This window comes from Felis catus, chromosome D4 (assembly GCF_018350175.1).
Source record: "Felis catus isolate Fca126 chromosome D4, F.catus_Fca126_mat1.0, whole genome shotgun sequence".
NCBI classification, from domain to species: Eukaryota; Metazoa; Chordata; class Mammalia; order Carnivora; family Felidae; genus Felis; species Felis catus.
In genome coordinates, this window is record NC_058380.1 from 21,211,371 (window position 1) to 21,224,117 (window position 12,747).

The 12,747-nt window shown below is 43.3% G+C and overlaps 1 protein-coding gene across 14 annotated transcripts in view; it reads left to right on the top strand.

Moving 5' to 3' along the window:
* TLE4 (TLE family member 4, transcriptional corepressor) overlaps positions 1-12,747 on the top strand; it is a 142,051-nt gene that overhangs the window by 113,917 nt on the left and 15,387 nt on the right. For all 14 annotated transcript variants that reach the window (XM_023243373.2, XM_023243374.2, XM_023243381.2 and 11 more), the window contains 6 exons: positions 4,610-4,729; positions 6,374-6,427; positions 7,355-7,507; positions 8,806-8,938; positions 9,215-9,408; positions 9,918-9,994. In XM_023243373.2, the coding sequence (XP_023099141.1) occupies positions 4,610-4,729; positions 6,374-6,427; positions 7,355-7,507; positions 8,806-8,938; positions 9,215-9,408; positions 9,918-9,994 (731 nt within the window). The remainder of the gene's footprint in view (positions 1-4,609; positions 4,730-6,373; positions 6,428-7,354; positions 7,508-8,805; positions 8,939-9,214; positions 9,409-9,917; positions 9,995-12,747) is intronic.

Below are 12,747 nucleotides of genomic sequence, written 5' to 3' on the forward strand. Positions count from 1 at the left end.
ATCTGACTTGGTCAGTAATAACCTTAGTAAAGTCTTGGTTGGTTTTCAAACCAGGATCTATCATTTTTGTCATTTGAAGATAAAATATGATTTATAATGTTAGGAGTAACTCTTGTAAAGCTTACCTTTTGCTTCCAAAGCAATTGGGATCTCCATATCATAAGACTTAACAGATTTTTATTATTTTTTCCTCTGGTTTTTTGTTTGCCTCCTTCCTTTTCTTTCCTTAAACATCTACTTTGTTCTTTTTAATATCCCAACACAAGTGTTTTGTTTTTAAAAATACAGAGCTTTTGGGACTCCCGGGTGGCTCATTCGGTTAAGCATCCGACTTCAGCTCAGGTCATGATCTCACAGTTGATGAGTTCGAGCCCCACGTCAGGCTCTGTGCTGACAGCTTGGAGCCTGGAGCCTGCTTCAGATTCTGTGTCTTTCTCTCTGTTCCTCCCCCGCTTGTGCTCTGTCTCTCTCTCAAAAATAAGTAAAGATTTAAAAAAAAATTAAAAATACAGAGCTTTTTAGTAAGCATTCACATTTAAGGTATTTTGCCTGAGAGGTAAAAAGGCCACTTTTTCTGATTGTTATGACCCTCCTTAATGAATTTGCTGATACATTCACATGATCCAACGGTAATGAGAAAATGTTTCTGAGTTTGTAGATTTATACAGAGTCATGATGCAGCTCCAGTAAGTTTCCTGTGTAGCAAGCTAGGGGAAATCTAATGTAGGTAAGCTTGTAAAGTAGTGATAGAGATACAGAAGTACTTGGTAGTGAAAGCATGACTTTGTCTTTACAAGTATTTATTTAATTCCTCCTGTTCACATGCTCAGCAAAGATCCAAGAGGCCTTCCAGTGGCAGAACGGTGGTGTAAGATTCGTGATGGCAGTCTGTGCCAAGTCCAATTTGATTCCAGAGCAGTTATGTTATTGGAACATCGTGGATTGCTCCGGTGCCCATTGTGTAGCTTAACCTTTAAATGCTAGTGATAATTAACTACTTTATCCTTCTACCAGGAGACTCCAACATATAACTCTGTTCTGCAGTAAAATTCACAAATAAAATACTGCCCACAGAGCCAGAAACCAGCCAGTTAAAGTAAAGCTGTCTATACATGTATGTCAATAAGTAAGTATAAAGCATAAAGATAAATAAACATTACCATTTAAGTATTGATTTTTAAGAAAGCATTTCATAATTGTTTAAAAATCAATTTTTCCTTTCGGACAAAGTGGAAATGACTTTATCAGTAAAGGGTCTCAGAATCAAAAGACTCAGATTGTTGATAATCATGCACATGTAGAGTTTTTTTTCTTTCTTTTTTTTTTGTACGATATCACATGAGTCAGATGAAGGCATGTGGGAGTAGGTAGAGGAGTAGAGATGAAGGAGACACAGAACTTCCCTGCTGCTAATTCCAAGGGGCGTCACTGCTCAGCTCTCACTGCAATGAATGGTTTCTTGTGGAACCATCCAGCCTAGTGGTCTTCTGAAAGGGAATGTGTCACTTGAATTTTAGGTTAAGATTGAGGAGCACAAAAGTGATATTTGCTCATTGATGTTCAAAAACATTTCTGGGCAGCTCTCTGCTGCTCACTGTGCCGGGGGCCCCCACCCCCAAGTAACCCACAGACCGTGGTGGGAAGTAACCTTGTAAACAAATAGCCACATATTGATTGCGAGGGCTCTACTCACTGGGTGAACAAAGTGTTAAGGGAACAAAGAGGAATTGAGTGATTAATTCTGCCTGCCAGTGTCTGAGCAAGCTTTAAAAGGTGACATTAGAGCTGGTTCTTAAGAATGAGGATTTCAACAGAAAGATAGCGAGGGAAAATGGGCATTCTCATAAACCGGGAAAAAAGTACAGATACAATGAAAATGCACAGAGCACTGGGCAACACCAAGCTCGTGGCGCTGAGCTCTAAGGCCAGGGCTCTGGTTTAGGGCATGGACTGAAGGGCTTTGGAAACAGCCAGGCTCAGATATGGGATTTTTGTTTTCCCCTAAGGATAGTGGGAAACCATTTGTTGTTTTTAAGGAAGACTGAGAAGTGGTTGAATCTCTCTTTGGGGAAATACGAACCCCAGAAATGTGGAGGATAGACTGGAGACAGGGGAACTAGATATGGGGTTCTGACATTAAATATGGTAGGTAGAGGCTCACAGATGATGTTTGCAGGCATGATTTTAGTGGAGTAATGGTCATAAAAACCTAGTCATGGTGTGAAAATAAAGCAGAAGCATTGAACCGAGTCTTTACAGCTTAAGAACGAGGGTTGGAATTGAGTGGAAATACGTGAAAATGAAGCAGTCCAGTTTTAAAAATTATTTGGCTTCTAATGTTTTGTTTCAGCCTTCCGCCTTACTGAGTAGCACGTGCCATCTTTTCTGCCATTAAGCTTAAGGGTGAATGAATAGGGATAGTTACAGGGTTTGATGCCTACAATTTATTGCATTCATTGAAAACGCTGAGAGAGAATGCCAAAGGAAGGAAGGGTTTAGAGATACCCAGCCCTGTCGTTGGGAACCCACTCACTGTCCTTCTCCTCTTCCTTTGCCACCAAACCCCTATCCCCTCTCCTTCCTGCCTTTGAAGCTGGTGGTGGAGTTGCCATCAGCACAGCTGATACTGGGGCGGGGGGGGGGGGGGCGGGGAAGGAAGTTAATTGGTTTTCCTCTAACAACACACTTTGAAAGCTTAGCCACAGAAGAAAATGTGGCGTTAAGGTTCGGAGGAAGTGAAATGGAATACAGGGCCACAAGTTCTGGATATCACACTCCCTCCCCCATAGTTAATTTAAAAGCCCTTATAAATGTGTATCTTTTTTTTCTTTTTAAGTTTATGTATTTTGAGAGAGTGCGTGAGCTGGGGGACGGGCAAAGAGAGAGGGAGAGAGAGAGAGAATCCCAAGCAGGCTCCATGCTGACAGGCGCTCCAGTGTTGTGTATCTTTATAATACCATCAGACTAAGATAAAGGAGAAAAAAAAAGTACAAAGGTTAGTTTTATATGAGAAGAGTAAAAGTTATCAATGAGGAAGAGCTTTATGGAACAGTTTCCTGAATTGATTCAGATGGCAAGGCGGAGATATTCTGGTGGAGATTGTTTGCTGTTCCTAAAACTTGTTTTCTTAACTCCAAATGTTCTTTCCACCGTCCAGCCTGGGTTAGTCTAGCGCACAGAGCCCTGTGCTGGTGCCCTGATGAAGGACTTGGCTTCTCTGGCCTTTACGACCTACCCTCCACAGGTCAGCCCTGCTCCCTCTCTCACACCTCACCTTCACGTCTAGCTAGCTCCTGTTTGGTCTGTCTGGAGCTGAGTCACTAGCCAGTTTGTAAGGTTGCTTCCCGGTTCCATTGACACTTTCTTCATTTCTTCATATCTGGTTTTAGGCTGTCATACTCTCTAAATATGCCTCCCAGTAGCCACCTGGCCTCAATGGCAGACACATTCATTCTCTGTACTTTCAGTGCTTATTTTTGACGTGTGGGTCTCCTCCACCTGGGACCTCTTTGGAAGGGCAGAAATGACGGACATCACCTGAACCCATACGGGTCGCTCCCGACCGTGTTCCCAAGAGGGAGGGACTGTCTTTCTCTGTTACCTGGTCCTAATGGGGGTTCCAGGGTTTCCAGAGATTAAAAAAAAAAAAGAGAGCAGGCTTATGAAAACTGTAGGAGTCAGAAAGGAACAAAGTGAACATTTTTGCAGATGTTTTGTTTCTGTTCTTATTACTTGCCACTCTGAATCTTCCACACCCACAAGACAAGGGACGAAGCAAAATTCTGTAAATAGGACCTTAGTGTCACATGATCACCATTTTTGGGTGCTCAAATTCCCAAAGAGTACCTCTCTTCCCTTTTCTTTGAAGATTTACTAATTTTTCTCCAGGTTGAACTCTAATGTATTTAGTGTTTCTGTAATGGCTTAAGATACTGGCTTCCCATCAGCCAGCAAACTTGGTGGGGGTGGGGAGGTGGCTTGCCTTTTTCTTCTTTCCTTTTCTTCTTCTTCTTTTTTTAGTGTTTGTTTATTTATTTTGAGAAAGAGAGTGCAAGTAGGGGAGGGGCAGAGAGGGAGACAGAGAATCTCAAGCAAGCTCCTAACTGTCAGCACAGAGCCCGATGTGGGGCTCAAAGTCAGGAACTGTGAGATCATGACCTGAGCTGAAATCAAGAGTCAGATGCTTAACCAACTGAGTCACCCAGGTGCCCCATTCCTTTTTTCTTTTCTTTTTTTTTTCCCTATCCGCTTCCTTTCTCACTTTTCTAAAGATGCTTTGCCAGTGTAATCAACATCTCCTTTGGACCAGACCCCTTCTGTCTTCTGGATTTGCTGTCCCTGCCTCCTTTTTTATTCCTTGGCTCCCTCTGCCACGTCTCTACACGGTTCGTTCCTTTTATCCCTCATTCCCTTTTCCATTTCTCCTTGGTTTTCTCTCTACACCTCTGTTGCCTTCTTCCTTTCACCTCCTGCCTTCTCTCCTGTCTCCTCCTAACAGTTTTGCAAGTGTATACTAATGAAGAAGAGGAACATTAAGTCTTAAGTGACTGAAGAACTCACTGTTAAAGGGATGGTCATTTCTCAATGCTGCTTTCTTTTCTAACTCCAGAGTTCTTCAGTATCCCCATCAGCCAGTTTCCGAGGTGCCGAGAAGCACAGAAACTCCACTGACTACTCCTCTGATAGCAAAAAGCAGAAAACTGAAGAAAAGGAAATCGCAGCTCGTTATGTAGGTTCATTCACCTTTGCTTTGGGGGAGGCCAGTTTATTCCGCTTTTTATCAGCAGCTATTTTACCCTTTGACTGTTATCAACCACAATTAGAACACAAGAGAAAAAAAAAACATCTACTAGGAGAAGAAGCTAGTGATTGCATTTATAGCTGGATCTCAGTGGGCTAGCTGAAGTCCTCTGTGCGTGCAAGTCCGTGCACACGTGTCGTGAGTGAACACAGTGCTTTATCTGGAAGCTAATAGAAGACATCTTAGGTGTTCCATAATATCATTTCTATAGATGTATTTACTTCCCTCTGTATTTCAAGGTGGCTGGATTTTCTCTGGTCAACTGGAAATGTTAAGGAAAAATATAAAATCATAGAAAACCTGGTAAAATGCCTAAAATGAACTTGTGCTAAGGAATAAAGCAGGTTTTGTTGACTATAACTTGCAGAGGCTCCCAAATGTGTGTCCAGCATGGGTGAAGCTCATTTTTCTTTGGTGACTGGCCCTCCAGGGCACATAGTGAAGGGAACAAGCTGGATGGCACTGGGGCAGATGCAGGCAGTCCCCTCTCTGCCCACTGTGGAGCTGCCCTGCAAGACTGTAGGCCTCAAAACAAGGCTGCAAGCTTGAATTCTCATGTGACATCTCCCAATTTTATTATTTATTTATTTATTTAAATATAATTTATTGTCAAGTTGGCTAACATACAGCGTATACAGTGTGCTCTTGGTTTTGGAGGTAGATTCCCGTGATTCATCGCTTAGGTACAACCCCCAGTGCTCATCCCAACAAGTGCCCTCCTCCATTCCCATCACCCATTTTCCCCCTCCCCCGCAATCAACCCTCAGTTTGTTCTCTGTATTTAAGAGTCTCCTATTGTTTGCCTTCCTCTCTGTTTGTAACTGTTTTTTCCCCTTCCCTTCCCCCATGGTCTTCTGATAAGTTTCTCAAGTTCCACATGAGTGAAAACATTTGATATCTTTCTCTGACGGACTTATTTCACTCAGCATAATACTCCAGTTCCATCCACAGTGTGGAGGTTCCTTAAAAACTTAAAAGTAAAACTACCCTGTGACCCAGCAATAGCACTACTAGGAATTTATCCAGAGGATACGGGAGTGCTGATTCATAGGGGCATATGTACCCCAATGTTTATAGCAGCACTTTCAACAATAGCCAAATTATGGAAAGAGCCCAAATGTCCATCAACTGATGAATGGAGAAAGAAGATGTATATATATATACACAATGGAATACTATTTGGCAATGAGTAAGAATGAAATCCCAATTTTAAAAGAGTAGCTACTTACCCACAAAAACACTGAGAGAACAAATCACACACAACTATAGGCTGGATTTAGCCGGCCGTGCTAACTTCTGCTCTGGAGTAACAAGCAAGCCATATGCTTTAGTTTGTTGTGTGTTATTTTGTTTTTTTGTTTTTTTACCTGTGAAGCGGAATCATCATATTACCTCCCTTATAACATCACCATGAGGATTAAAGAACATAGTACGTCGTTAAGTGTTTAGCCCCGTTTGGCGCCGTTCAGTTTTGTAAGATGTGAGGAATTAGTCTGGACTCATCTAGGGTAAATCTGTCCTTTGTGCCTGGGCACTGGGGAAGGAGGTAATGCTTGTCCATTGTCAATGCAGGACAGCGACGCTGAGAAGAGCGACGACAACTTGGTGGTCGACGTTTCCAATGAGGTACGTTCAACCTCCTGCTCTCACCTGCTGTCCCAGTGACTCGTGTGCAGAGTCTGTGCCTAGTTTCTAAAGGGACCTGCTTTTTGTTTATGTGAAAAATTTATGCATTACTAGTTTTCTGTCTTAATCCTTTTTGTATTGCTATTCTTTTCCATGAAGTATCAGTGCCTTTTGCTATCACCATGAATGCACACCAGACCTCTGTGGTCAGCCTGCAGGTCTCGCAGACAGGCAGCTTGCAGATGTGTAGGGTACTGATTCTTGTTTTCAATAAGTACAGCTGACCCGGGGACAATGCAGGTGGTGGAGGGGGTGTTTAGGGGCGCCAGCCTCCCTCATATTAAAAGTCCACATATAACTTGCCTTTTTTTTTTTTTTTTTAATTTAAATATATAGCTAGCCCACAGTGTTCTATTAGTTTCAGGTGTACCACGTAGTGATTCAGCTAGTCTACACATGATGCTGCCATGTAGAACTTTGGTTCCCCCAAAACTTAGCCTGCTTTTGACCTGCAGCCTTACTGATAACATAAACAGTCGATTAACACATATTTTGTGTGTTATATGTGTTACATACTGTATTCCTACCATAAAGAAGCCGGAGGAAAAAAATGCTAAGAAAATCATAAGGAAGAGAAAATGCGTTTATAGTACTGTACTGTTATTTATCAAAAAAAAAAAAATCTGCATATAAGTGGACCCGCACAGATCTGCCCCCATGTTGTTCAAGGGGTGACTGTACTATAAATCTTGTATTTTCTTTGAGCTCAGTTCCAGGTATTTTCTTGAGCAACTTGGTGAGTCTTTTATTATCTATTACAGAACATTGTGCACTTCCCCATGCTCTCCGCTAGAGACGTCCACACCCAAGTACTCCAGCCTTGTAAATGTGCCGTCCTGCATTAATGCCCTTGATGTTCCTTTGTAGGATCCATCTTCCCCTCGAGGGAGCCCAGCACATTCCCCGAGGGAGAATGGTCTGGACAAGACGCGCCTGCTCAAGAAAGATGCCCCCATCAGTCCAGCGTCTATCGCATCCTCCAGCAGCACTCCTTCCTCCAAATCCAAAGAGCTTAGCCTTGTAAGCTGGTCTTCGTCATCTTTCTCGGCGTTGCCTCTTTCGAGATGGTTGGCTTTGATTATTTTGAAAATTTTCTATTTTTCATATTTTTCTATAGGACTCTTTATTTCTAAACATATATATATATATATATATATATATATATATATATATATACACACACATATATACATATATATATAAACATACATAGATTTTTTTTTTTCTACCGGGTATTCAAATTTAATCGACAAAAGTACTTTTGGAGCAGAATGGGTTTACTGACTTACCAGTGATAGATGTGTGTTTTATGACTCTTTTTGCAAGGATAGGGGAGGGATATGGGGAAATTGAGTGAAACGTGTCTTAGGGAAGATGAAGAAATACACTCTGGGGTTACAGGGATGGTTTTGTCACCTATGGTTTACGGTAAATTTCGTTTTTGGCTTAGATGTGATTTTGTTGCTAGCTTTGTTTGAATTACCAAGCTATATACGACTGCAATAATTTTCCCTTCCTATCTAAGAAGTAATCTGTCATTTACAAAAGTCTACCTTGACTCACACCACAAATCATGGATGCAAAAATGAAACTGCTTGCAAGTCAGGATAATCTCTCCGTACCCCCTTCTTCTGGGGCTGTGTAGTTAATTGCATTTTTTGTGTGGTATGTCTTCCTTTTTCCTCACCAGTTATTTCCTTGTAACATAACATTAAAAAAAAAAGACAAATTCAGTTTTCATCTAACCTCTGAGTTTACAGCTGAAGGAAAGAAAATTCCTCAGTGTGTCCGCAACCTAGGGGATGTGTCTGGCACAGGGCTATATTAAGTTCGTTTTTTCTGTTGTTTCCTCTTGGCCTTCTGGCCTTCTTGTATTGGCAACTCCTCTGTGCTGATCTCTGTGACAGTTCAGGCTTGGGTCTGTTTTAACGGGACCCGTTAGCCAGGAAACCTTGTGACGTGAGCAGTCCACCAGGAACCCAGCTCAACCAGCTTTAAATCAGAGCAACCAGCAAGTGGTCGGTCACAGTCAGGACATCACGATTTGTCAGCGTCTGTCTGGCTCAGACCAGTTTCCTAGAAATCATCTACTCTGCCCTAAATTCGGCTTCAGTTTACGTCCTCCTGAATGTTGGTTTTGTGAACTCGGTGAACTCTTTTTGTTTGTTGGCTTGCTCCTTTTAATTATGAAAGTGAAGGCCCAAGCTGAAGAACCTTTTCCATTTTTTTCTTCCTTCTGATTTGCCTTTTTAAATGTTTAACATCATGGTTAAAATTGTGCTCTAATTGCCACTATATTCTATTCCATCTCTTGTTAGAATGAAAAATCTACCACTCCTGTTTCAAAATCCAATACCCCTACTCCACGAACCGATGCACCCACACCAGGCAGTAACTCCACTCCCGGATTGAGGCCTGTGCCTGGAAAACCACCAGGAGTCGACCCCCTGGGTTAGTAAGAAGAAAGGTTTTCTGTATATTTATGCTTCTTGTTTTTAAAGAAGTTAAAGCAATTTAAAGAGTGCAGTACCTTCAGAGCAGTAATGACCAGCATTGTAAGGTTGTTAGAATTATTTAATCTGAACCTTGATGCCTTTTGGCTTTTGAGAATATTACAATAAGCTCATTTGAATCCTGGCTCCTTTAACGTGTGTATTAACATTTTACTAACTTACTGTTATCTGTGTTCTTGGTTTTTCTCTTCCCTCCCTCCGTTTCGGTCTGTAGCCTCAAGCCTAAGGACCCCGATGGCAGTCCCTTGTCCATACCCAACCCCGTTTGGGATCGTGCCCCACGCTGGGATGAATGGGGAGCTGACCAGCCCAGGCGCCGCCTACGCTGGGCTGCACAACATTTCTCCGCAGATGAGCGCGGCGGCCGCTGCTGCCGCCGCCGCCGCCGCCTACGGGAGATCCCCAGTGGTACGCGTGTGGCCCTTACAGAATCAGGCTCTTCCTCAGCCCATAGGATTGCCAGACAGATTTGTGAACGTGGTCTATATAAGTGGAGGTATTTGTAAGGGGACCTGTCATACTTGTAAATTAAACTACATGCAGTTCTGTCGTGAGATCCATTTTCTTTCCTAAGGTGAGGAACTGTCTTTGTTATTTTATGTTTTCTTTTAATTTTAAACCCCCAAGAGCAGAGCAAATAATAATGAATGCGGTGAACCCTTTGTTTCCATCATAAGCTTCAAAGCTTACACAAATAATTTTTTTTCATGTATGGTTCACCCCCCCCGCCCCCCCGATACATTACCACTAAAATCATAAACATCCTCTCTTCTCCCCAGTAGATGTTGCTGCATATATATTTTTAAAATCCTATTTTAAAGGCTGTGTTCTCCCAGGATTTAGGGAGGTAGCGGGTAGGCTGAGATGAGTTAATGTAACTGTGCTTGTTTTTGTTGTCTTGCCTGGGAAAATTGCAGGTTGGGTTTGACCCACACCATCACATGCGCGTGCCAGCAATACCTCCAAACCTGACCGGCATTCCGGGAGGAAAACCGTGAGTACCCCTGTGCCTCGTGCCCACTGGGCCCCGGGCCCCTGCCTGCCCTTCAGACTGAGCACTGCTAGGCAGCGTGGGGGAGTTCTTGAGGCTCACGCTTTTGCGAAGAATTTTCCATTTTCTCTTCACCCAAGGAAAGCAGTAATGAGGTGGGGTTTTGTATTTTCAATTTAAAATCTGGAGCTTCTAATATGGAAATGCAAATTACCGAAGCATCTCCAGCAGTCAGGTCTTCTCCACGTCTGTTACTGAATTCTTTTGTTGCCTTGAAAAAAAGCATCTTATGTGCAAACCTGGATGCTCACAATTTGAGCGTGTTGGGAAAAGATGTGCCAAACTTCAAAGGCTGTGAAAAGAAAGAAGTGTGGTCTTATGCTCAGTTGTGTTTGTGGAAAAGGTAGCTCGCTCATTTGGCTTCTTGTCCCGTGAGCGAGGTATTTGTAGCATCCGTATTCACAGGCCCCTTGAGTTACAAAGGCAAAACGCACACATCGGTTTTTCCGGCCTCTTGTATGTTCCACTCTCTCACCTTATCTCATTCCACGTCCTTCATTTCAGTCCAGCGTAGCTTTTTCTTACTACCTGTGCACGGTTCTCTCCGCTCTCTGGCTTCGTCTTCCCGGTACAAAGACTTTACTGTGAAATAACACTGGCTCCTTCCTTAAAATCGCAGCCTGCTTCCTCCGTCCTCTCTTTGGGAAGCATCCCCGCGGACCCTCCCCGCCTTATCAGTCACATGTGTGTATTTACTCTCACGGCTCTTTCCGCTGGCCGCCTCTCTGACGCTCCACGCCGTGCACACGCTGCTTCCCCAGGCTGCTGCTTTCTCACAGCCCTCTCCTGTCCACACGTGACCCTCCGTAGCAGCTAAGTCCCTTCTCCCAGAGGCTTTCCTCGTGGCTTGCCTGCCTCGGGGCATTTGCTCTTACTGGAAGGCCTGCAGTGCTTTTTCTGTGGCTTATGGTCTCAACTTCAAGTGTCTGCTGAAATGTCACTTATTAGAGCGTTCTGCCCTGACAGCCCTATCTAAAATAGCATCCATCGCTCCCTTACTCTCCCCATCACTGTTCTTTTCAATTGCTTGCCTTTTTTATGCTTGTCTGTAGGCATCATCTGCCTCTCCCTGCTTGAATGGAAGTTCCGTGAGAGCAGAGCAGAACGTTTTACTCTTCAGTTACGGAAGTAGCTCCAGTGCCTGAAATGGTACCTGGTTCCTAGTTGGTGCTCACAGTATATAGTTTTTAAATGAGTGAATGAATGGGGGTGCGGGGGAGAGAGAGCACAAGTGGGCCAGCCGGTCTCTTTCTTCTCTGATCTCCCGTTGCTTCTTTATTCACTCCTGTACACTCAGGCACTTAGTTTTCACCTTGTTGTTTCCCATGCGTAATTTACTTCTGTCCAGATCTGTGCTAAACTTCCCTGTTGCATCAGACACAATGCTGGCTCCATAGCCAAGTTGCTCCGTAAATATTTGACTGATTAATAAGGGAGGCAAAGCAAATTAGACTTTGAGTTCCCTGAGAATCGAAGGTATAAATACCCATTACCATAAAATTCTGTGTGCCTGCCTGTGTTCTGCAAATAGTTGTTGACTGACTTACAAGTCTTGTTGACTAAGAACTCTGATGTATTTGAAGGTGAAAATTTGGTGTATTTCAAGCAGTGACTAAATAACAAGGTCATAGGATTAATCAAATAACTCCAGTACCTATGAGTTCCATATGAACCCATGGAGATGGGAGAGGTTTTTGTAGGGAAAAGGTGTGATCCCAGGTTCAAGTACCACACAGTCACCACTTAGTTAACTAGCTGTTGCACCGGAGCTGGAGTATCACCATGGGAACAGAAGAGCTGGTTCTTCTTGGCTCAGCTGCTGCCCAGGGGCCATGGCGGGGAGACAGAGGTGTGTCAGGAGTATAGAAAGAAGATGACCGTCTTGGTTTAGGTTTGGGCCGTTGGAACCACTGTCGAGTTAGAGCTAATCTGATTGAGGAGGCACTTCGGAGCCTTAAGCTGGGCTCCTTTCCTTCCCCTCATTTTGATTCTTAGCATTGTACAATTGTTGGGATCCTTTGGGGCAGATTGATGGGTTTGAGGATGGTTGTGAAGTTTTGTTCCTGGGGGTGATAGAGCCACATCTAATGCAATTGGCAAATGACATTAGGAGTCCCAGAGAGAGCAAGGTGTGGTCAGCAGAGCGAGTTGTAGAGTGTGACAGATGAAAATTTGAATTCTTACTCTGCCAGTGGGCAACCTTGGGGATAGTTGGTTAACTTTGTGAGCTCATCTGTAAACCAGGGGTGGCACCTCCCTGACAGGCAGGGCGTAAGGATGGAATAAGATAAGATGTTGTATGTTTAGCACCGTGTTTGGTATAGGGCCGCTGTTCAGTCCGTTGCAGCATCATTTCCTGGTTAGCTTTGCCCCAGGGTATTATCAGTTTCGCAGCGGCTTCTGCAATAGAACATATTGTAGCGGGCAGAAGTGGCCCAAGATGATTAGATTGAGTAAATTAGACTCCACATCCCTGTCAGTTGGTGCCTCTTTATACAAGAGGGCGTCAAGACATGTAATTCACGTTCATTTATGCATATAGAGATAATATATTTTTATTACAGATTTTTTACCGAAGAAATGATTGTAACAATTAGGTGGCTCTTCAGATCTTAAGGTACAGAATTGTGAAACTTTGTTTTGTGCTTATTTTTCAACAGAAGCAGCTCATATTTTTGTGCTAGAGCACAAAACAT